The following is a 26,104-nucleotide window of genomic DNA, read 5'->3' as shown; positions in this document are numbered from 1 at the left end:
CGTCCGCGCCGTCCCGCCCTCGGCCCCGCCGCGCGTTCCGCTCAGTTCCTCCGCGCCGCTGCCGCCGCCGCCGCCGCAGCCGCCTCCGAGCCCGCCGCCTCCGCCTCCGAGGTAGGCACAGCGGAAAGCCGCCCCGGCTCTGCCTGCGCCCTGGGCCACGCCGGGGCCCTGGGGAGGCGATGGGGGAGGAGCGGGCCAGGGGCCCAGGAGCAGAGCCCGGGGGAGGGAGCGGGAGGCGGGCGCGGGCCTGGCAGGTCAGCGGCGGGAGAGGAGGCCGCGCGGGCGGGCGCCGAGTGGGCCCGGGCGGGGGAGCGCGAGCCTGACGGTGCAGAGGCGCCTGCGGCTCGGGGCGACAGGCGGTCGGGACATGCGGGCCGAAGGGCACGGGCCGCCGCGTGGAGGCCCGGCCGGCCGCGGGTCTAGGTGACCTTCCCCGGCGGCGCCCTCTGGCCCTCGATCCCTTCAGCGCGGGTCCGGCAGCCACCCGCCCGCCGGCCACGCTCGACCGGCCAGGCCCACGGGACTGTGCGGACCATGCTACTGTCGTGAACTCATGTGACGGCCCTGCGTCCCCGGCCCCATGCGCCCTGGCCGGCCCACGCCCGAAGCTGGCGCCCGGCACCGCCCGCGCGTGCCAGCGCCTTTCCCGAGAGGAACAGGCGGCCGAGAGTCCTCTTAGGCCGTAGGGGCTGGGGCTCGGGCCTGGGAAGGAGGTTTACCTTCGGAAAAGGAGGCCCCACGGGGAGTCATGTGGTCTCCTTGGCCTTAGCAGGGATTCCTGGTTCGGTGGTCATTCATTCGCCAAATGGGTGTTGCATTAAGGAAACTAGTTCCGATCTTGTCATTGGATTTGAGGCCTGCAGCCCTAGTGATTTGTCCAAGGTCACACAGCTGGGAAGATACCAAATGCCAATTTTCTCATCTGTAGAATGGGAGCAGTTATACCTTTCCTTCGTTGGGTTTTCAGGGAGAATAAAATGAGTAGATTAACACGAGGCCTTCAGAACAGTGCCTGGAGGGAGAAAGCCTCGGTAAAAACTGTGACACTTACCCTTGAGGCTTTTGGGGAGGATCAGGCCCATCCCCCACAGACCATTTTGCTCCACGTGGTGTTCTGGAGAGGGTTCAAAAAAGATAGCTCCTGTTATTTGAATCATTATTATTGCCCTATTATTAGCAAGCATTTGTATATCAGATATTGAGTAACTCTCAGGATAATTTATGAAAAATCTTGTAAGTTCACAAATTAACAAGGTCAGGCTGGAGCAATAAGTTTGCATGTGCAGACCTTGAATGCGACGAACCATCCGGGCTTAGCCTAACCCCATCCCATTGACGGACCTCCCTTCTCTAGAGAAGATAGGAAAAAGATCCTCCTTTGCCTAATACGAGTTTTATGCTCTTGGCAAGGCCAGGGCCGACTACACCGGGTCTGCCTTTTTTCTCTCCACCCCAGTTCTGGACTGACTGAGCTCCTAGAGGGTCAGATTTAGGCTCTATGGCAGCTTTGTCTTCAGTGCCTGGGGTGTTGACACCTGGCACACAGTGGGCACTTGAGAAAGGTCTATGGGGGTAAATGCACTCTTTGTATCTGAGAGTTGACACACCCTTGTTGGCAGAGGGTTACTTTTACGATTCCAGCATGTGGCACATAGTAGGAACTCATTAGGTATTTGTGGAATTATTGAGTGGGCATTTGTAGGAACTATGGGCCCAGACCATAGTTCCTTGATCCTGGACATCCTTTTGAGGGACACAGACATCTCACTCACTTCCAGAAAATAGCCTTGCCTAGCTGAGAGTCACAGGTATTTAAATTTAAAGAACTGCAACTATATGTACAGCACTAGAGCAGCGAGAGGCAAAAACTGTTTTCTTATTTGGAATAACTGTTTTAAATGTATTATCTTCATTCTGTAACTTTCCAAGTCCTGTGGGAAACTTGTTGAACTGGTGTTTCTGGAGTTAAAGGGAGGGTGACATGGGTGAAAGGGATTCTACCAAAGGCCTTAGACCTGGTACCCTTTCCCTCTCTGATTGTGGGTGGGTCAGTAACTTGTGTTGGAGTTATCCTGAATAAGATGCCTGGCCCTGGGGATGGAACAGCTCACAATTGATTACTTAGTTTTATTTCCACTATTCTAGAATGGGGCTGTTGGCAGGGGTTATTTGTAGCACAGAAACCTGTGGCTTAGGGGGACCATACAGTGAGGAGGTACCTGTGGGCCTCCGGCCCTGCTGGACACGAGGCAGATGTGGACAACAAATTCCAAGCTGGTGGTGATCAGAGGCATTCACCCCCCAGTGTTACCAGTAAGATGCTCCTGAGGCACTGAAGTCAACTGCCCTTGAATTTCCTGTGGTATAATGTCTTTGGTTGTAGTGACTGGGAGGATACATATGTGGCCGAGAGCCAGCCCAAGCCTGGAAGCAGCCCTTGAGGGTGCTCATAGAGTCTGTAGTCTGTGGTTTTGGACTTCCCACAGACTCCTCTGACAGCCACCAAGAAAAGGTGACCAGTGGGATCCTCAGCTGGGCTTGGGCACATTCCTCCATTTTACTGCTTGCTCACAGGGGGATGGTGTGCGTGGGAATCTGAACTTGACCCAGAACTGTGTTGGGAAGAGACCTTAACAGTTTGGCTCACAACACAAGTCTGACCTGAACCATAGGTCTAGTACAGGTCAAGTCACTTTTTTGTGTGCCTCAGTTTCTCTACTATAAAAGTGCGATTGTCATCACAGTTGTTTATCAAAGGCCTGCTCAGCACCCTCCTGGGGGCTTGATTATGTACTGTGGCATTGAGTCCACCACTCTGCAAGCCCTGAGAGAGAGGTACTGTTGTTTCCATTTCACAGTCAGGAATCTTCAGCAGAAAGGTGAGGTAACCACTGCAGGGTCATAAAGCTCAGCAGGAGTGGAGTTGAGATTCAAGGTCTGGTCTAGCTAGTTACATCGCTTCTGCTGTCACTGTAGTTGCCACTCCATGGGGCCATTGTGAGGAGCTAATGGATGTGAATGTCTTTGGAAAAGTAGAGATTGCTGTTCACATGGGAGATGTTATTCTTTCACACCGATCAGAACAAGCTTGTGCATGGTTGAGTGTAGGGCAGCTGGCAGTGGACAGTGGTCAGGGGAGCCGCCCCTGTCTGTTGCAAGGACAGTGATGCTGAGTATCTATTAGAAGGGTTGGTTTTCCCTGGGACGGAGTGGGAGGCATTCCTCCCAGACCTGGCCAGACACTGTTCAGTTAAACAATACCACATTATGGACGGGGAGAACTCTGGGCCCTGCAGTTCAGGGTGACATTTTGGCAATATGCTCAGCAACCATTATAAGAAATAAACAAAATGAAAATCTGTAATAAAATGCCAGCTGTATTTCTTGCATGCTTACTGTGTACCAGCCACTGTACTAAGTGCTTCATATTAACAAACTAGTCCTCCAAATGATGCTGAGCCAGGAGCTCTTTCCCCTTATTAGAGCTGAAGAAAAATGAGGTGCAGAGAGGTTGTGACTTGCCCAAGGTCACACATCTTGCTTGAAAGTGGTGGAGTGGGATGGGAACTCAGGCCCACTTGACTCCTGAGCCTACCTGCCCAAGCATTGTCTGGGTTAACCCCAATGAGTCAAGCCAGGCAGTGAGGCTCCAGAGAACCTGAGATGCCTAAGAGCAGGCAGGTGTCTTGGGTGTGCCTTGGACCCAGGTTCTGGTGTGCTGGCTGCCAGCCCAGGCCTTCTCTTCTTGATGAGTGGGTGGGTAGGCTGCCCCCAAGTCTCTTGGAAGGCTCTGCTGGTGGTGACCAGCTTCCAAGATGTTTTAAAATAGAAGTGACCCCAGGAAAGCCAGTGCCCCCTGTGAGACATTTGTGGAAGAGAGGAGGGGAGGGCAGCTGCATTGGGAACACAGACCTGCTACCAGTGCACAGGGCTGTGGGCTTTGCAGGCATCCTGGAGACCGACCTAGGGACTGTTCTATTCCCCTGAGCTGCCTCTTCCTGGTGAAAAAGAGCATGTATATGTGTTTGGGGGTGGGGGTGGCTCCTGCTTCTGTTTGCCCCCACATATTGGCTTTCAGAGCTGGGCTTGGCTGCTGCTGGGGAAATTGCTTTTCCTGGTCCCCAGGGTTAGTGGGAGGTGCTTTTGCTCTAATCCCTGGCTGGTCTGATGCCCCTACCATAGGTTGGCCCAGTTTTGCCCTGGCAAACCACCTGGAATGGTACTGGAGAAACAGTGGAGCCAAAGGCTTTTCCACAGTTCTCTCTTCCTGAGGGGCATCCGGGGATGATTGCTGTGTTGGTCAGTGTCCTTGCATGAATCAGGTGCACACTTAAATGTGGTAACCTAAGAGTGTTTAATGAAGGAATCATTTGAAAAGATGTGGGCAAGTTGTAGGGTACTCAATAAGGGTTGTGGCCTTGGGCCTTACAGTGTAATAGATTATGGTTACTACTGAGAGCACTAACCCTATGCCAGACACTCCTAAGTGTTCTACCTGTGTCATTACTCATTCCTTGCAACAACTTTCTTAGAAAGGCACTATTGTTAGCCCCATTTATAGATGAGCAAAATGAGGTGCTGAGAGAAGTGGCTTGTACAAAGTCACACAGCTGGTAAGGGCTAGAACCAGGGCTAGAAAATCTGTGAAACTCATAGCTAGTAGTTGCTGTGCCCTGCTGCCTGGGCCCCTGGATGCGCTGGGAAATGCCACGGCAGGGTGGCTCCTGGTCTTCAGGTCCTGGTTCTGCCACACCCTTGCCCTTGAAAGTGATGTCTTGGCCTGCTGGGGTGTTTTCTGTGTTCAAGGAACTTTTCCTCCCAGCTCTTCCTGGCTGATCTCTGGCTACCTATGGCTACCCCATTCCCTGTGTCAACAGTGGTTGTTGGCTCTCTTGGGATGCCAAGTGTCCTCTCCTGAGGGAGCCTCCCCAGAGAAAAGAGCGTATGTCAAGGTGGAGGTTCAGATGGGTGCTTGGTGCAGGGAGTAAGCCCACTCCTGTTAGATGGCAAAAGGCTGAGAGGCAGGGCAGGAGGAGTCCTGCCTCCTCTGGGAGGCTTTTGAACAAGTGATTCTCATGCACATTTTCCAGGTGATTCTCATACAAATTGAAATTAGGGAGGTCTGCCCTACTCCTGCTTTCTGGGCAGGGTGGCCAAACCTCCAAGGTCACCCGGGAGTGGGATGTGCCCCCACAGGCCTTGCCTGATAACCCTGCCATCTCAGCGTAGTTTGTATCTGTTCTTGGAACCAGTATAGACACTCTCTAGATAGCTTTTCCTTTTCACATCTCTACTGCAAGAGCCTGTTGGAATGTGACTTGTTGACGCCACATGGCTCCATGTCAGACACAGTGGCTGGCTTTTAAAATTTTCTGTCCTTATAAAAATTCTTTTCTGTCCTTAACTTAAAAAAAGTTATCAATATACACAAACAACTTAAATAATGAAGTAGAATAAAGTTGAAAATCCTATTGAATTCTACTCCTTCCCTAAACGTCCTTCCCTCTTCAGAAGCAGTTCCAAGGCAGCCACATTTTACAGATAGGCTTGTATCTTTCCACGTGCTTTTCCATCCATTCCAAATACACAAACATCTAAAAATGTGTGTGTAAAAAGGTTTTCCTCTAGTTACATGGAATTACAAATTTTCTTTGACTTGCTTTTTTTATTTAACTGTATGATAAATAGTTTTCTATGCCACCACGTAAATCCATCTCATTCTTTTTGATTACCATGTGGTACTCCTTACTTTGTTAGTACCTTAACTTTCATTCATTCGTTTCCCTGTTGATGGACATTTAAGTTGCTTCTGGGGTTTGTGTTACAAATAATGCTGTAGTGAGCATCCTTGTGTACGCATCTTTGGGCGCCTTGGATACTACTGTGGGGTGGGTTCCTAGGAGTGGAATTGCCACTAGGGTTAATGATAAGCTAATTGCCCAGCAATTGCCCTCCAAAAAGTGTGAGTACCTGTAGTACTTCCACTTGGCGTGAATGGTAGTGACTGTTTTTACACCCTAACCCGCAATGGATATTATCCTTTACATTTTTGCCAATCTGCTGGTTAAGTAAGCTTTACAAATACAGATAGTGGCTCCTTGTGGCCCTTAGGATAAAGTCCCTTCTTGGTTTTGAGGTCAGAAGAAGCCAGTGCTTACTTCTTAATGGACTTGGTCTCCTCAACCTAAGTTCAGCTCTCCTTAGGCCAAGGTGGGGGCGGGGGGCGGGGTTGCTAGAGGTGGGTCTCCACTGCCTATCCTGGTGGTGTTGCAGCTGCCCTGCAGAAGGAGCTCCTACTTCCCGGTTACATTGTAATTTACTTAGTCCCTGTTAGATATATGTTTCTACATTTTTTCCCTGTTACAATAATATTTTGATGCTCATTGCTGATTCATTCATTAAACAGACATTTACATTGAACGCCTACTATGTGCCAGGCCTTGGCATTTTTATACACATAGCTTTTTCTGTATTTTGGATAAATTTGTGCATGACAGGCTCTGGAGTGCTTTGAGTTTAAGGGTGTGACTTGGGGGTAGGGGTGTGTGTGGGAGGAGTGGGGGCACTGTGAACAGAGCAGCTGCCACTGCCATGCAGCTGATGAGTCAAGGAGGATGTGTCCCCCCAAGACGGAGGTTATGTAAGTGCTATGCAGACCATGTTGGGTGATGTACTGTCCTTCCCCTCTGAGCTTCCAGTATGGGCTGGATTTTCATTCCTCAGCTGGAGTGGAGCTTGCATAATTTGATCAAGGTCAGCCAGGGGGATATTGGGTAGGTAGGCTGGCAGGCTGTGGAGGGGAACCAGGCACTCCTGTCTCCTGATAGGACTTATACTGGCCCTCAAAGTCATCAATGACTGCAAGCATGTCTGCTCAGCCTGGCCCTGCCCATCCCTGTTTCCCACTCACCAGTGGGAACGAAGCCCCCAGGTATTGCCCTGAAGCCATCACCCAGGCAGAGAGAGCTGTAGTCCTGTCTTCCCTAGGCTGCCTTTTGATTCTGTCTGTCCTGGGCTGGCCGTCTTGCCCATGTTATACTGCCCTGCTTCATGCTCAGGCTCTAGAGGCGGTCGTTTGCCTCTAGAGAGGCAGTCGTTTGAAGGCACAGGGTGTGGGGTGCTGCAGAGACAGCTGTGCATCAGTACTGCACAGACAGTGTGTGATTTGGAGCAGATCTGGTGGGAGGAGGGCCTGGCAGGGGCCAGGGCCAGGGTTCAACTCCAAGTCAGTGCCCTGGCATGGTATTAAGTGAGAAGTTAATACCGAGTTCGCATCCCTCTAACCCCTACCTGAGAAAACATAGTGCAGATCATGACTTCTAGTACACAATTGTCTGTGAAGCATTCTGAGAACTGTGTAAAAATGCTTTCTGGGTGCTGTCTGCACTTGTAAGAAAGCTGAGCTTCTTGGGTAGAGGCAGAGCTGTCTCAGGCCTTTCCTTAGTCCTGTCAGGTAAATGCAGCAGGGGACGGGGCGGGAGGCACACAAAAAGCAGGAGGGGAAACTGGAAGTACACAGCAGTTGGGGACCTTTAGTGAAGGGTAAGCCAGCGTTTTGCTCTCCTTGGTAGTGTTACCTCAGGTCCAGAGCAGATTTGACTGTTCAGCCAGTGGTTCCTGTGCTGGGGACACACTTACCTGAGTGTGGAGCACGCATGCCCGGGGGCCCATAACTGGGCAGCTTATGCTCCATTGTCTGTGTTTAAGGAGAGGGGGAAAGCGGGCATTTGGAAAGGTTAGAATGAAGCGTGAAGCGTTGGCACTGGAGGATGTGTTTTGGTTAACCACTTAAATGCCGAATAAATGAAGGAAGAGAGCCTGTGGCCCCCGGCCTCATCTGAGCTCCTCAAGACCCCAGGTGGGCTCCTAATGCTTTTCTGAGTTCTGCCCTCTGACTCCCTTGTCTTTGGATAGTAATCTCCTTAGTGGCCTCATACATTAGACTGATGTTGGCTATGGGTGGAGTATTTTTGACAGGTGGCTTTGCTTGTTGGGTTTTGGGGATTAGTGATGAGAGAGGGCATTTGGGAAACATTAAATGATGAGTGTTCTGTCTTTTCCCAGAGGGACAGACCAGTCCAGATGTGAAGGCTACTGTGTCTGGGAGACGGGTCCTGGAGCATTTCTCCTGTGGGGCCAGAGGAGAGGAGCAGGGAAGGCCCTGACTCCTGAGATCCAGGGAGGTCTTAGCTGACCCAGAGATATTGCCACTGGACTGCTGCTCCTCTTGCCCTCATGCTGTTGGTGTCCCAGCTGGGGAGGGGGCCCACTGATGGCTTAAGTCTGGCAGGGATAGAGAATGGCCCTTGGCTGTGATGTGCTGCAAGTCTGCTTGGGGCCGCATTACTCCAGCTTTCAATCCAGATTGTTTCGTGTTGGCTTCTCTTCAGAAGGAGCCAGGCCCATCTGTGGCTGAGGCATGCCCCGTTTGGCAGGGGATATTTCTTCAGGACCTGGTCTGCCCCTGGGGTGGGTGTGCCTACAGGGTTAATTTGGGAGGAAGGAACAAATGGGAAGAGGGGAGTCTCCAGGCTCTTCTCTGTGTCCTGACGCTAATATGGGCTGAGGTGCCCATGGTTCCAGCCCGATCATGTGCAAGAAATAACAAGAGCAAGCAACAAAAATAGGACAGAGTAAACAGCTCACTGCTCTTCTCTGCTGTGGCAAAAGTAGCAAAGCATCTGAAAAAGGTTCAGTAGGACTCTGATGACAGTTTCACAATTTAAATTTGTGGAGTTTTATAGTTGTGTCTTTTATGAGGTACTCAGTGGTTTGGTGGGCTCCCTGCAGTGTGTTTGAAGTTAAGGCCTTAATCAGGAATGCAACTTCCAGTTGTGATATTGTTCCTTGGGATCACTTGAACCACTTTTCAGTGGGCCCGCACTTGCCAGGTACATGCCTTAAATGTGTTTGTGTGAGCACATATATATGTTCGAATGGGTCGTATGCAGATTCAGTTTGGTAATTTAGGTGTACTGTATTTCAAAAATTAACGGAACCATCCTTCGGGTTAATTGAGACTAATGATTCTGGGGATAGAGAAGGTACAGGGGGATGGTTCTTTCTCATGCTTGACACCCTCTCCTCCTGGGTGGAGCACATAGCATGAGTTGTACTGGATTAGGACTTCAATTCTGTGCACACAGCATTTCAAAGCAAAGCCTTCCAGGGGTGCAATGTTGTCCTTATGGCAAGGATTAATTGAGTTACTCTCCTTCCTTGAACCTTATTTATTAAGAACCTTGAGGTGCTTAATAAATGTTTGTTGACCGACTTAGTGATAGGCAACAATCTCAAGTAGTACTTGGACAGTTGTTTTTAAAAATAAAGTCACACTGGAACTTAATAAATGTTTCTTTAAGTTGAATTTTTTTGGAGGATGTGGTTGGATTTCTTTCCATGTGAAGAGTTACTGTATTTTCTGTGAAAAAAAATTTTTCTGTGCAAAAGGTTTGTGAAAAGTTGGGCGCATTCTGGCACATAGTAGGTATTTCATAAGTATTTGTTGAATGAATGAAATCAGAATCATATGGAAAGTATGTTGCCATGAAAAGTTCTGATTCCTATTCAGTGCCTTTGATGCACTAGCAGGCGACATTTTGTAAGAAGATATGTTTAATTGGCAAGAGTCTGCAATTTAGTAAAGTAGAGGGCTCATGGGAATGTGTCTTTGATAGTTAATTCATTCAGTAAATATTTACTGACTTCTGCTGTGTTCTGGGCCATTGCTCAGTCCTGGGATGCTGAGCAAAAGAAGTTAATGTCAGGCTGGTTCTCTATCAACAAAGACTTAGTGGGTGTCTCAAGCCCTGGCCACAGAAAGAAGCACAAGACAGCACTGGCTTCTCTGCCTACACCTGGGAGGATAAGGTACCTGGAACTTTTGGTGCTGGATGGTTTTTATTGGTTGCTAATTATATCTAATAATTTTTATTGATGGAAAATTAATTTCCATAATTGCCAGTGTGTTTATTCTTTTATTGTAGCAGAAGATGGCTGTGCCTCCCACATATGTCGATCTTGGTAAATCTGCCAGAGATGTCTTCACCAAGGGCTATGGTGAGTGTTGCGGGGGGGGGGGGGAGGGGGGAGGCTTCCAGCTCACAGACTGGGTTGGTATGTTTGGGATTTTACCCGTGACAGTTTGAGAGACCTAGATCACTCAGCTGTTCAGAAATTTCACGTTAGGGGAAAAAAAGATAAGCTTTCTGTTGCTAGTGAAGCAGTTTGGGTCATGACCCGAGTAGGGGCTGACTTGTAAATTGCCATCAGCAGTGGGACAAGAGGACATTCTCATTTTCTCTTCCAAGTGTGGAGCGGTTCTGTGGGTGCTGCTGCAGTGGAGCGCGTCTTCTAAATTTAGTCTGTCCTCAGGCACGTGCCCACGAAGCCTGATGAATATGTCTCTGCCAGCTGTCAGGCTTCTTCTTCTCAGACCCTGGAAGCGCAGGTGGGGCCCAGGTGGGGCCTGTGCCTGTTCTGCCTGACACTGTTCCATGGCAACTGAGCTCCACACATAGGCAGGCAGCAGCAGAGACTGGGCGCCCTCAGCCCTCATGGCTGGAGTGTGCTTCCTTTTGAAGAGCATTTTGAAACAGTCACAAGGGAGGCAGGGGTGCTGTTAATTGGTTATTTAACCAATTAACCGTTGTCTTTTTTTTTTTTTTTTTCCTGTAGGATTTGGCTTAATAAAACTTGATTTGAAAACAAAATCAGAGAATGGATTGGTAAGTTATGCAACTTATGTGGAACATGGGTATTTAGTTTTGATTAACAAATAAATAGCTGCCATGTCCTGGCTGGCAAAGCCAAAAGAAGATACCTTTTTGGATTGTGGCAGTTTGTGGTTGTTACATTTACTGTATTTTCTGCATGATGGATGGTCAGGGAAATCATGCCAATAGGTCCCCAATTCAGTAGCTGTTAATATTTACAAGATAATTGGGGCAGGCCTCAGTTTTAGTTTTCCTTGTGTTTCTTATTTTAAAATTGACCTGTGTTCAATGCCACATACATATTAAAAAAAACTTAGTAGTCTCTCTTAGATTGTGCATGCAGTGATTGTTGGAAGGAAGGTGTTTCGGGTTTGAATTACTGCTCCATCGGCTTTTTAGCTCATTTCTTTTTCTCTGTACCAGGCTGGAGGCAGGATGGAAGGGGGGTGCTTTCTTGTCCAGACTAAAGAGTTATAGGGGAGGAAGGAAGCTGTATCCTGACAAAGAGTTCACCATAAGATTCCTTTAAGTATGAGGATCCTTTAAAGTATTTAATACTTTAAATATTTAATTGAATTATAGAGTTAACTTTTGCCCCCACACGTTCAGGGCCTCACCTCCTGCACAAAGGCAAGCACAGTCTGTTCAGGGGTGGGGTGAGTGCCGGGGTATAGGCTGTGACTCTCTCTCTCGTTTCAAGGAATTCACAAGCTCAGGCTCAGCCAACACTGAGACCACCAAAGTAACAGGCAGTCTGGAAACCAAGTACAGATGGACGGAATACGGCCTGACGTTTACGGAGAAATGGAACACTGATAACACACTAGGCACTGAGATTACTGTGGAAGATCAGGTATTAGCTGCCTGTGAAAAGACACAGTTTTATTAATTCACATCTGCTGGCCTGCCTTGTGATTAAACCTACTGGCAAATTTCTTTTTTGTTCAGCTTGCACGTGGATTGAAGCTGACCTTTGATTCATCCTTCTCACCTAACACTGGGTAAGATTTTCATCTGTTTTCTTCACAAGGACATTCTGTGATATTGCAGGCAGTGGAAGCCCTTTGTGACAAAGGGTTTTGGGACAGACATCACCTAAAAGGGTGACCTCCGAGACCTGGAGATTCAAGTTCTTTGGTTTTGATTCAGTCTCAGGACACATGCACATCCAATCCATAATGGACTGTGCTGTAACAAGCACTCCTTAATTCGGGAATAACAAAAATTATTGGAGTGCCTTCTGTGCTTGGTCCTGTGTCCATCTGGAGATGGAAGGGTGCCTAGGTCATAGTTGCTACCTCCCAAGGAGCTTCCTTTCTAATGGAGGATTTGGACCAGTGTTTAGCAGCATTTTATTATAAGATTCTGCACTGTCTGTTAGTGTTCTCCTGGCCTCAGCCATGGAGGCTGCAGGGCTGCTGCTCCAGTAATGCTCTGTTTCACGTGAGTTAGGCAGCTGGTAATGTAAGTGGCCAAGGCTGAGGGGAAGCAGGTGTCATTTGGAAGCAGGCGCTGACTGGTCACTGTTGCCAGTCCCAGTTTTCAGTGTGGAGGGCCTTTCTCCCAGCTTCCTGCTTAGAGACACTGAGACTGCGTGGGCTTAGCTGCAAGGTGGCTCCTGAGGCTATGCTTTGTGTTCAGGTCATCTGGCCAGAAACAGGTGAGGCTTGTTGGTTGTTGACACATCAGGAGGCAGGACAGCATGTTGGTCTGCCTCAGCTCCTGGGTGCTGTTCAAAATGGCTAGAAGGAATCATTCTCTTCTAAAGTACACTCTTAATTTTTTCCACTCAGGATGGTGGGTCTCCTAAACCTGGGGAAGGTTGTTTTGTGCACTGATGATGGGATCAAGAATATGTACTGAATTTTAGTTTTTAATTTTTTAGTTTTTTTAGATTGTGGTAAAATACACATATAAAATTTACTTTTTCAACCATCTTTAAGTGTGCAGTTTAATGGCATTATTATATGCCATATTGCCATTCCATATTATTTTCCTCTTTCCCTTCTTCCTTTTTTCCCTTTCAACAAATGTTTATTAGAGGGTGGATCTGCTAAGTCCAGACCCTGTGTTGGGTGTGGGCTGAGCACAAGCAACTGTGCAGCCAGGGCTCCTGCCCTCTGGAGATACTCTCCTTTTATAACTTGGTTATGGGTGATCTGAAGACCATTGACCAGGGGCTGATTTACTCTTGTCCTCTCTGCTGTAGTTTCTGCTGCCAGGAGTGTTGCCTTCTTGCTTGTCCACTTCCCCCTGGCAACCTGCCATGATGTCAGTGAGAAGTTATCCAGAGAGACCCTCTGATGGGTTGAGAGGCTGGAGGATGTGCCCACATGCTTAAATTTGCTGCCTGGGACTTTGCTAGCTGCCCTAAGATGGCACACTTTGGAGTTTGTAAGGGATTTCCCATTATGTTTGGGAGGTTTGCAGAGAAGTCTCCAGGCCCTGCAGTAATATACACAAGGAAGCTTTTTGAAAAATTTAACTTTTTATTTTAAAATAATTTTATACTTATAAAAATGTGGTACAAATAGTATGTAGAGATCCCTTATATTCTTTACCATCTTCCCTTAATGTTAACATCTTATGTGACTATACTATATTTATCAGAGCTGGCAAATTGATGTACTGTTAACTGATATATTGTCCCTCTGATGTCTTGTTTCTGGTCCCTGATTCAGTTCAGGATCCTACATTACCTTTAGTTGTCAAGTCTCCTTTATTTCCTCTAATCTGGGACATATTCTCAATCTTTCTCTGTCTTCCATGACCTTGACATTTTCAAAGAAGGGTGGCCACTTATTTTGTAAAATGTTTTAAAATTTTACATGACTGTCCAGTTAGCTCAGTTGGTTAGAGTGCAGCTGTATAACACCAAAGTCATGTGTTTGGATTCCCGTACTAGCCAGCTGTCCCCACGCCCCCCCCCCCAAAGAGTGTTCTTAAATTTTGATTTGTTTGATGTTTCCTCATGGTTAAATTCAGGTTGTGTATTTTTGGCAGCCATAGAAGTGAAGTTGTGTTGTGTCCTTATCAGTGATGATATCAGGAAGAATGTGTCAATCTGCCTCATTACTGGTGATGTTAACTTTGATGACTTGGTTAAAGTGGTGTCCTCCAGGTCTCTTTGCTGTAAAACTACTATTTTTCTCTTTGTAATCTGTAAGTATCTTGTGGGGAAATACTTTGAGAATACAGAAATATTCTATTTCTCATACTTTGGCTCACAAATGGTAGCATCCATTAGTGATTCTGCCCTGCAATAATTGTGTTTGGTGAACGGTGATTTTCTGTTTCCATCGTTCCTTCAGTTATTGATTGGGGATTCTGCTGTAAGGAAGAGCTGTCCCTTCTTTCTCATCTATTAATTTAATCTGATTTATTTATACTAGAATGGATTTGTGGACATTTATTTATTCTGTGGGTTATAATCCATTACTATCATTTATTTTGTTGCTCAAATTGTCCCAGATATGGTTGTTGGGAGCTCCTTGAAGTTGGCATCTTGTATGCTTTTGATAAGCCCCTATCATTTTGTGGAACATGTCTTTGTTTCTGGTTTCAGAAGATGTACCAGGCTCATCTTACACTTGTTCTTCCCCAGTCCTGTCATCAGTCATTTCTGCAAGGAGCCCTGGTTCCTTATACTGTGGAATGGTGTTTAGAAACTATGATTGTGAGTCCTAGGTGCACATATTGCTATTGGGTATTTGAGGAAAGTTTTGATGACTTTCAGTGGAGATTGGAAATGAAAACTAGCTTTCCAAAGTGACTGAGAGATGCAGCCTGGGAAACGCCTGGCTCCTGGAAGGAGCTGAGTGTAGACCATATTTTCATGAGGCTGCAGGCCTCATGCACATTGAGTGTGTACCACAGATAGAGCCCGCTTGTCAACCACAAATCAGAGTTATGTCTCTCTCAGGTGCTTGTCAAATTAACACCACTGTTTAGATAGCTTTAAAAAAATCCTAATAAGAGGATTAGGCTCCACAGATGTGGTGTGCTGCGTTAGGAAAAGCAGAAACCTGGAGAGAAGCCTGAGCCATTGCCCTGGCACTGCCCCTTCTCTTGGGGATCTTGAGCTCCTGGCCAGAATCCAAGACAGTTGGTGGAGGCGCCGTGTAAACTGGTGTGGTGGTGCATGCCACTGGTCAGAGGCCCTGCCCCAGGCATCAGACTTTGTGGTCAGCAGCAGCTTTTTATCTGCTGGTTATAAGATGCCCAGTTTTTACATTTCTTGGTCTCCTCTCTTTCTAAATGTCAGCCACTCAGCAGCTGTCTCATCATCAGTCACCCCACTCAGCTTAGTGCCAATTGGATACTTGGCCAAAACCCAGGCTCCTTCCCATAAAGAGCAGGCGGACCCAAATAGGCTTATTTTGAATTTTTCTTATTGAGAGAGAATTTGTTTGGTTGCTAGTCCTTCCCTTCAAAGTTTGCCAAAATGTACAGATGCAACTTGAACAAAATTGAGGTCCCAAGATGCAAATTTCATTGTCACATAGGAAGGTTGTTGACTTTATTTTCAACTATGACCTCTAAAATTCTTGTCTCATAGAGAACATGGAATGTTTAACTTTATTATTATTTTTATTATAGAAAATCTCAAACATACAGAAGTATAAAGAAAAGTATATTAAAACCTCATCATCTTGCCATCACCCAGGTTCAATAATGTAAATCCATGGCCAGTCATGTTTTATTTATGTAGGCATAATTTAACTCTCCTCCACCCCCATATTATTTTAAGTAAATAACAGAACATAATTTCATCCGTAAATATTTTAGTATGTATCTTTAAATGGTAGGATTCCTTTTTAAAGAAATATAACCACAGTATCATTATTACACTGAAAAAAGTATTCATAATTCCTTAATATTATCAAATTTCCAGTCTGTTCCAAATTTACATGATTGTTTCATGATTTTCTTTTTTACAGAATTTAAAATTGTCCATATAAAATTGGAAAAATTGATTCATATGGCTCCTAAATTTTTTCATTTTCAGATTCTCCTTCCCACTCTTTTTCCCTCTTTGCCATTTATTTGTTGAAACAGGTTATTTGTTTTATAGAGTTACATATAGACTGGATTTTACTGTTTGTGTCTCCTTGGTATCATTTAACTTGTTCTCCTGTCCCCAATGTTCTCTGTGAATTGGTAAGTCTAGAGACTTCATGACATTTAGATTCTCTTATGGAGTGGGGGGCTGAAGTGTAGGTGGTGCTGTATGCTTCCAGTGCAATGCACACGTAAGACCTGGTTTTCTCTCTCTGATGTCAATGCCATTTGTGATCCAGTGACTCATTAGGGATTACAAAATGGTGATAATTCCACTTTTATTCATTTATTTATTTATTTTGCCTTTAATAAAAGTCTATTTATTTTATTAGCATATTCATTGTTACAAATCATACATATTCTTTATGCCCCTTATCCAATCTCTCCTTTTCCCTCTCCCCCTCACCCCTCTAATAACCATAGATGTGTTCTCTCCATCTGATAGATAAACTATTCCTCTCTTGGTTTGTTGCCTAGATGATCTGTCTGGTACTGAGACAGGTGTGATCAAGTCCTCCCCTATTAACGTAAATCAGATGCTTCTATTACTCTGGAGTGTGCTTTGTGGAGAGAGAGGACCTCTTCTTTTTTTTTTTTTTGGTATCTCCTGATGCCTCTCCTTGTGTCAATGAAGTTGAGAGTCTGGTGTGCCATCTGCATGGTGGCCATGACCACTGCTATAGAGACTAGCTGCTTTTGCAGCAGCCATGGCAAGTGCAGTGGCTGTGGAGGGCTACTCGTGTGAAAATGGTGTTTTTGGTGTGTTCTTTACCTGGTTGTGGCTGGGTTCAGCTTCCCCAGCTCCACACCTCCGGGCCCTGTTGGGCCCCAGGGCTGTGGCAGCAGCTTGCCTAGTTGCAGCTGGGTTTGGCTTCCTCGGTCCCATGTCTCATTCTAAGATGTTGTTGCAGAGTAGTTGGTGTGGAGAAGGAGAAGGGAAGGGGGAGGGGAAATAAGGTGGGAAGGGAGAGGAGAAGGGGAAGTGTGATCGAGGCCCGTGGCTGTCCCCCCAACCTCCCACTCAGGCAGGGGAGACGAGGGGGCTTCCAGCAGCAGCTGGGTCATCATTGGATGTTGGGGTGTGTGGCTGAGGCCCTTGGCCCCCCGCTGCCCTGGCTCAGGACCCAGGTTGCCTCCTGTGGTATAATTCCACTTTTATAATTTCTTCTTCATTTATTAGCTGTAATATTTCAATGAAAAGAAATTTTTCATCCACTATTTGGTTACTTTGAAGTATAGTTAGTATAGGAAAGGTGGAATAAATATTTGATTTCTTTTTTGAGTGTTGTTATGAATTTAAAGATTAAATATATTTGGTATATTTCAAAGTATTGTTTTTTTTCTTTTTTAAAAAAATTTTTATTGAATCATAATTGATTATACTTATTTTGGGGGTTCAACATCGATGTATGTTGATCAAATCAATATTACTAGCATATATATTGTTATGAATCTTAATTATTCTTTATGCCCCTTGTCCAATCTCTCCCCCTCCCCCTCCCTCTCCCCTCTCCCCTCTCCCCTCTAATTACCCTAGATTTCTTCTCTCCTTCTGAAAGAATAATGGTTACTTTGTTGATTTGTTGCCTAGATGGTCTGTCCAGTGTCGAGAGGTGTGATGAGGTCCCCCAATATTATCATAGAGCAGATGCTTCTTCTGTCACTCTGGAATGAGCTTTGTGGAGAGAGACATCCTCTTCTTTTCTTTGGTCTCTGCTGGTGACTCTCCTTGTATCAATGCACTCCAGTGGCTGGCAGAGCATCTGCACGGTGGTTGTGGCATCTAGCTACTTTTGCGGCAGCCATGGTTATTATGGTGGCTGTAGTGGGCCACCCACATGGAGGTGATGTTTTGGCATGCTCGTTACCTAGTTGGTGGTGGCGATGGCACTGTGCTTGGTTGTGGGTGGAGGGTCTGATTCCCAGATCCATGCCTCAGGACCCCGGGCAGGCCCTGTGGTGCTGGCAGTGTGCCTGGTTGTGGGTGAGGGCGGGGTGGGGGGTGTCCGATCTCCAGCTGTGGACCTCAGGACCCCAGGCGGGCCCTGTTGCACTGGTGGTATGCCTGGTTGTCCCCCCTTTCTGGCTTGGTAGCCCAGGGTACTTCCGGTCCTTCTAGGTGTTACAGGTGTTCTTTGGTGAAATGAGACCTTTACTAGTTAATATCAAACTTTGTCTCTAGTTGTGGGTACTGTTTTTTCTTTCAGTCCTGTGTTAGGTTATTTGCTGTTCCCACCACTTAAACTCTGCACTGGAACTAATTTATTGTCCTTTGCTTACTTCTAAAGTGGGAGGGCTTCCTGTGGGGAAGTACTTGAGCTCTGTGGTTGAGCTAAATTGCTGCTTTGCCGCTGATTCCCTGGGGAAGGCTTTTTGTGCAGCTCAGGTTTTCATGGTTGACTTTACAGGACTTCTGGGTTTAGTGAAATCCAATGTACTTGGGTTGTGTAGAAACACTGGTCTGGGCCTGAGTCTTTTAATCATCATGCAATTCTATATTACTGACCAGTCTCCTCTGAGTGGTCCTATGCTGATTAGGGGACAGATCAGCTGTCCTTGCTGTGTTCCAGTGTTCTCCCAGTGGGCCTGTCTCCCCCACTGCCTGTGCTGCAAACACTTCCCATGGGATGGGCTGTATGCCGGTCCCTTGCGATGACTCACCAGCCTCTGAGTGGCTCCTTTTTTTCAGTTGTTGTGGCTCCTTGCTCCGATGTGGGCCCACAGGAACCCTATTAGTGGTCTTGCTGGCCTTGGGGCTACCAAGGCCCTCTTCTCCCCTGCCGCCTCCATGCAACTTCATCTGAAGGGAACAGCTGTGGCTTTTACCAGCTCCTGCTCTGTGTGCTCAGCAGCTCCAGCCTGAACCTATTGTTGGTATTATTCTTATTAAATGCTCACATTGCCCCATCTTTGAAGTTCTTAGGAGCCTCTTTGGGTTAGCTCATGAAGTCCTTTTGCCCTAACACCAGTAATCTTTGATAGCTTTGATAGATGCTTCAGACACACCTTGTACATTTCCTGCCCTGGACCTTGTAATTGTCCTTTTCTCCAAGGATCACTGGTTCCTTTCAGGATGGAATGGTATTTAGAGCCCCCACTCTGGGTGATGGGGACGAAGCTTTAATCTCAATGCGAATAAAGCTAGTAGGCAGGGCTGTATAGTCCTTGGGGCTCTGAGCAGATCTGGTTCCTCCTGGGGTCTCTGCTGAGAATGCAGTTTGCTGTGGGAGGAGTCCATTTTGTAGCTGAATGACAAACAATCAGATGAGAATAGTCCAAATTTATTTGATAGATGTGATCATGTTGTCCAGTGTGTTACTTTTGGTAAAAGACATGGTGGTAATATGTTTGTAGGTGTCACTACTCATTTACCCTTCCAGATGGATGCTGGGTCTTGAGGAACAGGCAGTGGAGGCACTGAACTGGTCATAGACTCAAATGTGGGATCATCAGCCTGGCTCTGGGGTCTTGTCTGGCCAAGCAGGACTTCCTGGCCCCCATGACTGCAGAGCCCCAGGTTCCACATCAGTACCCAAGTCTCTGAAATGTACTCATTGGGTTCTCATGAATACAGGATTACAAACCATCTTACTGTTGTATTCACTTAGAAGGGATCTAGTATTTGTGGGTGAGCCTCAAAGTAAGATGACCATCTCCTTAAACTTGTTTAGGTAGCTACCTTCATGACAAGGTAAATCTTTTCCACAGGTTTGGAAAACAGCAAAGATACATCTGTTTTATAATTACGTGCTCTACCTAATAAATACCTATGTAGGCTGCTACATTAAGCATATGGAAAGGATAGTAAAAGAGAATTAGTGCTTATTTTTCAGGCTTTTCCTGCCTGTGTTCTCATTTCATTGTGGCATTTCTGCAGACTGGTTCCAGTTGAAGAGCGTTTGGGTCCTGCCCACTGTGGCACAGCAGCTGCTTAAGGGAGACTTCACCCCCACCCCTACCCCCTGTTTAAACCGGGATTTAAAAATGTTTTTTGCATTTCTTGGCATTGATGTACCAAGGTGAGTTCTGATTTTAGTGCAATTTCTTTTCCTTCAGGAAAAAAAATGCTAAAATCAAGACAGGGTACAAGCGGGAGCACATCAACCTGGGCTGCGACGTGGACTTCGACATCGCTGGGCCTTCAATCCGAGGTGCTCTGGTGCTGGGTTATGAGGGCTGGCTGGCTGGTTACCAGATGAATTTTGAGACCGCAAAGTCCCGAGTGACCCAGAGCAACTTTGCGGTTGGCTACAAGACTGATGAATTCCAGCTTCACACTAATGTGTAAGTGTGTGTGTGGGGTTCGAGTGTGTGTGGTAGGAGGATTGTTTTTATTTATTTATTTTTTCTAAACTAAATTTTTAATCACCGTAAAGTGAGTTTGTTGGCATCAGATGGGCCAATGGCCTGCTAGTATTTTTCTGTTTCCCACCATTTCCTGAAGTGTCTTAGGTTCTTACTGTACTGTGAGCAGCAAATATTGCTGCTGGTAAACACACAGTGACTGATTAATTACAACAGGTGTATGGTATCAGTCCAGAGGAGTGTCCCTTCCCCACAGTTTTCTGGACCCTGGAGGTCTTTTCAGTTTTAGCTAACAAAATGGGGGTGGGGGTTGGGGGTGAAGGTGCAGCTCTCTTTCTCTGTATAATGCTTGAGGATCAGCTCGTTACGCTTGATGAAATGTAGACATGGTAGGCAAATTAGGAGATGATTGTCTCACTTAAATACAAAGTGTCTGCATGGTGGGACATTTAAAAGTTTATTAACTACTGGATAGTATGGTAAAGGGAGGAGATTTGATTACGGATTATGTTTGAGAGAGCTTCTTGTAATCAAGCTTGAGAGTTGAAGAATGATGATTTAGATTAAGGGAAACAAAAATTTTATCCATAAAAATCTCATTTTAATTAGTCCCATGAGGAATTAACCTGTGGCACAAGTTGGGTACATTACCAAGTTTCTTTCTTTCCACTAGAGGTCACTAAAGTGACTTCTTTAACTTAAGACAAGTAAATAGTATGTGTGCAAACTATTTCCATTAATAAAATTTTTTGAGGAATTTTTATCATTAATTAAAAATGTTGAGTCTTTACTAAAAGGTCACAGGAAAATTATAGAGACGGACAGTCCACTGGTTGCCAGGACGTGGGGAAGGTGTGTCTACAGAGGGGTAGTATGAGTGAGTTTAAGGTGATGAAACCATTCTGTAGCCTTGTTGTGGAGATGGTTACATGAATCTGTATGTGTTAAAATTCACAGATACATACAATAAGAAAACATCAGTTTTATTGTATGTTAATGTAAAACAGGTAACATACAGAAAAGTCAAAGGAAAAATATCCCACAGGTAGAAGGGCTTTTTAATTTAGAGTTCTGACCAGCAGGGGCTGGCCGGTTAGCTCAGTTGGTTAGTGTGCAGCCTTATACACCAAGGTCAAGGGTTCAGATCCCCTGCCAGCCGCCAAAATTAGGATTCTGACTGGAGTGGGAAGTGCTTTCTTGATTTGAATTTGGAATTGGCACCAGTTCTCGGAGGAGCCATTTCCTCCACATACCTGAGCTTCAATATTTTTAATAAGTAACAAGTGGACATGGTTTATTTTTGGAACTGGCATTGAGGCAGCTGACACAGCTCATCTCGGTTGCCCTGGGGCTTGCAGAGACCCAGATGTATAACAGATGTTCTTTGTGTTTCATGTAGGTGAACTTGAACAGTATGCTGCCTCTGTTTGTGGGTTTTAAAGCTCAGTACAGGAAAGCAGTGTTGTGTTCTTGCTTTTAGAATATTCTGAAAAATCTGACTTTTTTAAAACTAAAGTCACTCAAAACTCTTATTAGTTTCTATAAGCTGCTGTTTTTGTAATATGCTGGGACTGTCTGAAGAAGACAGGATTCCCTGCAAGTCAGGCAGTGCCTGGGCTCACCTGTACTTTCTGAAAGCACAATGTGTGTCCAGCTGAATTTAGGGGAAAACGTAAGAATTTAAAATGTATTTAATGAGCATATACTTCAGTGAAATAGCAGTTATTTGTTCTTAGGTCCTTAAGCCCCTTGCTGGGTTCCAAAGCACATGGGCTCTGAGTGCTCCTCCCAGTGCTGGGTGGGTTCTGGCTGTGTTCCCCAGCAGTGGCTGCAGCAGGTGGTCCCGAGGGCTGTCACCTGCCTTCTGAGGGACACCAGTGGCCCACTCTTTCTCACCATTTCTGGCTGTGTTCTCTTTACATTTGCTTCTCCTCCCATACCATTTTTATGATAGAATCATTTATAAAAGTAATAACATTAGCAGCAGAAAAAAGAAATCACTCAGAATCCCAATGCCCTAGTTGCTGCTTCTGTTTTAATGAGTATTTGGAAACAAACTTCAGGTTCCATGAAGCTTGAGTGGTTGACTGGGCTGCCTTCAGATATTCCCAGTGATGGTTGAAAGTACTTTTCTCTCCTGAACTTTCTTGACTTTGGTGTCTGCTCCGCTATTATCAGACTTCCTATAATTTACCACCTGTTTTGTGAAATTTGGTGAACTTCTGGCCTTCTCAATACCAGTGATCTGCTCAGTCCATTTCCAGCATGCCTGCTTTGTGGTCTGCCTGGGCTCTAGCCCACCTCCTTGGGCAGTGTGGCATCTGTGCTCTGCTTTTTTGCAGGAATGATGGAACAGAGTTTGGTGGCTCTATTTACCAGAAGGTGAACAAGAAGTTGGAGACTGCTGTCAATCTTGCCTGGACAGCAGGAAACAGTAACACTCGCTTTGGAATAGCAGCCAAGTATCAGATCGACCCTGATGCCTGCTTCTCAGTGAGTACCTGGGGAATTATGCATCTCACAAGCTCACCTGCTTCTTAAGTTGGAATCTTTCAGGACTGCTGGAGTTCTGTGCTTTGGCTTTGACGTTTTCTCACTTTGAAAAGAGTTCTAAATGAGTACAACAATAATGGTGATAGTACTTACTATCGGTACCAAACACTGTGTGGAGTCTTTTACATGTGGATTATTGTATTTAATCCCATTATAGGCAGGTGCTTTAAAAAAAAAAAAAAGAAATCATTCCTGTTTTTACAAATGAGGAACTGGAAGATTAGAGAGGTTGAGTAACTTGTCCAAAGGCATACAGCAGGCAAGTGGTAGGGCTGGGATTGGACCCAGATTGACTTGCTGTTGAGCCTTTTCCTTTAACCAATCCCTGTTCTGTAATACAGACTAGAAGAAAGGGTACCCTGCAACCTAGGGTTTTAAAATGTTCATTTTCCCCCTCATTTTTCATTGTTTTTCTCAGCCCCCACATTGCATATTAAGAAATCAGTGGCCAGCTGGCATCTTATCTTGCAGACCCTTTAGCATTGCTCATGGGCCCTTGGATTGCTTCAGTTTTTGCAGTAAATAATGTCGGGCTCATTTCTGTTGTCACAGGGCACTGTAGGCTGCACCCCTTTTGGGGTGGAATGAGGAAATATGTTGCATAATGGTTTCTGTACTGGTTTGTGTAATTTGCAGACATCCCATTTTAAGTCTCCTGAAATGGGAATTGAATTTGGCTCCCTTAACTAAGTTAGGCACTTAAAAACAGGGAAAGGGGCCTTATGTTGGGATAGTATAAGCAAAAAGGAACAGCTAGAAGGGACACTGGCTGCCAAGAGGCCTTCCTTCCTCCTTGCTTTGTTCTCCTGAAGGATGTCAGATCTCAAAACACTATTTGAGCAGGGCCTAAAACATACACCTAAATTTGATATAAAGATGCTCCTCCACTTAAGATGGGGTTATGTCCTGATAAACCCATTGTAAATTGAAAATATCATAAGTTGAAAATGCATTTAATAGCTGGATAAACCCATCGTAAAATTGAAAAGTCTAAGTGGAAATATTGTAAGTCAGGGACTGTCTGTATTTCATATTGAATTTAATGAATCCTATAAACAAGGTGGGCATGAAAAAAAACAATTTGATTCTGAAGTCCAGAGTTGGTTGATTAAAAAGCTGTTATTCATTTTGCAGGTGGAAGTGTGAAGTACTTAACATTTTTACTGTTTTATCTTTTCCTTACTAGGCTAAAGTGAACAACTCCAGCCTGATAGGTTTAGGATACACTCAGACCCTAAAGCCAGGTATGTGTTGGTTGTATGTGAAATCAGTTTTTTGTCTTAAAAAAAATTGTGCTGGTTTGCTGATTTATGTTATTGCTTATAAAATGCTTATATAGTACATTGTAAATGATTATATATACAGCTTTATAATTAATAAAGGAGTGTAGGGTTATTATAAAACATTCGGAGAATATGAGAGGTAGTAAGCAGAAGGAAAAAAGGCCAAGGTGACATATAGTACATTTTTGGTTATTTCCTTCAGGCTCTTTTGTTCAGTTTGTACATAATGCTTTATTCTTATTTCCAGCATGTTCTCAAAAATAGCCTGTAAATCATCTGCATTATAAAAAGACAAAAATATAGGAAAAGTAGTTTTCAGGTTTCTTTTGCATGGTCAGCTAGGTCAGTTTGTGGTGTGTTTGAGCTCCAGGAGATATACCACCTTTGAACCCTGGAAATTTAAGGTAATCAAACTACTCCCTGGAATTAAGCTACTCCAGGGAAAATCATTTCGTTGTGTGCATGTGTGTGTGTGCATGCTATGAAGGTGAATGGAAGACCTCAGGTCTGATTTAGGATTGGGGTTTCATTTTAAGGGACAATTGCTGAAGAAGCTTAGTGTGTGATATCAGCAGTAGAAGGATTAATTGTAGCAGTGGAGCAATGAGAAGACAAAGGAAAGTGGGGTTCCAGAAGTGGATTTGGGTAGGCTGTCTGGTCTGTGGAATAATTATAGATTGACTTAGAAGCTCACTCTAAGATACCTGTTGGTCAGATGGTGTTAAGTAATGAAGATTGAAGGGCTGTGTAGTGTGGCCTCTGCTGATAATACCTGGAACAGGTTCTGATTTTGGTGTTAATCCTCCTTCTCTTTTCCCCATCCCTCCCCCTTTCCTCTCCCTGGATTTTCACTCTGCAGGTATCAAACTGACACTGTCAGCTCTGTTGGATGGCAAGAATGTCAACGCTGGTGGCCATAAGCTTGGTCTAGGACTGGAATTTCAAGCATAAATGAATTCTGTACAATCGTTTAATTTTAAACTATTTTGTGGCATAGCTACCTTCAGAATTTAGTGTATCTTTTAATGTTGTATGTCTGGGATGCAAGCATTGCTAAATATCATGTTAGACCTCCAGGTTAAAGATGATTCAGCTTTAAGGTGTTACCCTTTCAGAGGTACAGAAGAAACCTGATTCCAAAATAAGGTCCTTTTAGCTGTAGACTTGGGGGAACTTGGTGACCCCTCTAGAGATGCCAGGTTTCTTTTTTATCTAGAAATGGCTGCAAGTGGAAGCTGATAATGTGTAGGCACTTTGTAAATTTGTATTGAATAAATGAATGAAATTGTGACTTCCTGAGAATTGAACCTTGGTTTCCTAACCCTGGTTGATGAGAGAGGCTCATTGCTTGATGGTGTGTACAAACTCATCTGAAAGGGACTTTTTTAGATAGATCATCATGACTTGTTTCCACCCCAAGTCCATCATCACCTCTTTTATGACAAAAGTTGTCTACAGGGTGTGGTAGTTTTTTCCTCTGTGCCATTTTGGGGTGGAGAGGGTGGATGTGATGAAGCCAATAATTCAGGACTTAATTCCTTCTCGTGTTGTAGTTTTTTTGCCCTTGCACCAGAGTACGAAATAGCTTCCAGGTGCTCTAGCTACACGCTGGAAAGAGCCTGTGTGGTTGTAATCACATGGTGACAACACTCGGGATCCAAATTGGACTTCTGTTGTATTCTCACCACTCAGTTTATTTTTTAGCAGTTTAATGGGTACATTTTAGAGTCTTTCATTTTGTGTGGAATTAGACCCTCCCCGTCAAATGCTGTAATTAACATCACTTAAGATAAAACTTGAATAAAATATTGAAACCTCATCCTTCTTCTGTTCTCCTTATGAATAAAAATAGAAATAAACAGGCATTTGTTTAGGTTTGTTCTTTGTCCCCTTGTTCTGTGTGTGTATATTATATATTATTAGTATTCTCTCGTTGCATAACAAATTATCACAAACTTGGTGGCTTACAACACATTTATTTCACGGTTTTGCAGGTCAAAAGCCCAGGAAGGTGGGCCTGGGCTCTCTGCTCAGGTTCTCACAATGCTGAAATTAGGGTGTCAACCAGGCTGTGTTCTCATCTCATCAAGAGGCTTGGGGTCATCTTCCAGACTCACATGGTTGTGGCAGAATTCTGTTCAGTGGTAGAGGTTCCTCTTTCCTTGCTGGCTGTCAGCTGGGAGCCAC

The 26,104-nt window shown here is 45.2% G+C and overlaps 1 protein-coding gene across 1 annotated transcript; it reads left to right on the top strand.

Annotated features, from left to right (window-relative positions):
- Nucleotides 1-25,736, top strand: VDAC1 (voltage dependent anion channel 1). Its single transcript, XM_063085412.1, has 9 exons — nt 1-111; nt 9,987-10,059; nt 10,678-10,727; nt 11,416-11,568; nt 11,664-11,716; nt 19,833-20,060; nt 22,424-22,574; nt 23,821-23,878; nt 24,777-25,736. The coding sequence occupies exons 2-9, from the start codon at nt 9,993-9,995 to the stop codon at nt 24,866-24,868; spliced, it is 852 nt and encodes a 283-aa protein (XP_062941482.1). The 5' UTR covers nt 1-111; nt 9,987-9,992; the 3' UTR covers nt 24,869-25,736.
- The last annotated feature ends 368 nt before the right edge of the window (nt 25,737-26,104 follow it).

This window comes from Cynocephalus volans, chromosome 2 (genome assembly GCF_027409185.1).
Source record: "Cynocephalus volans isolate mCynVol1 chromosome 2, mCynVol1.pri, whole genome shotgun sequence".
Lineage (NCBI taxonomy): Eukaryota > Metazoa > Chordata > Mammalia > Dermoptera > Cynocephalidae > Cynocephalus > Cynocephalus volans.
The sequence above is the reverse complement of the archived record's forward strand: the minus strand, read 5'-3'. Positions and strand labels throughout refer to the sequence as shown.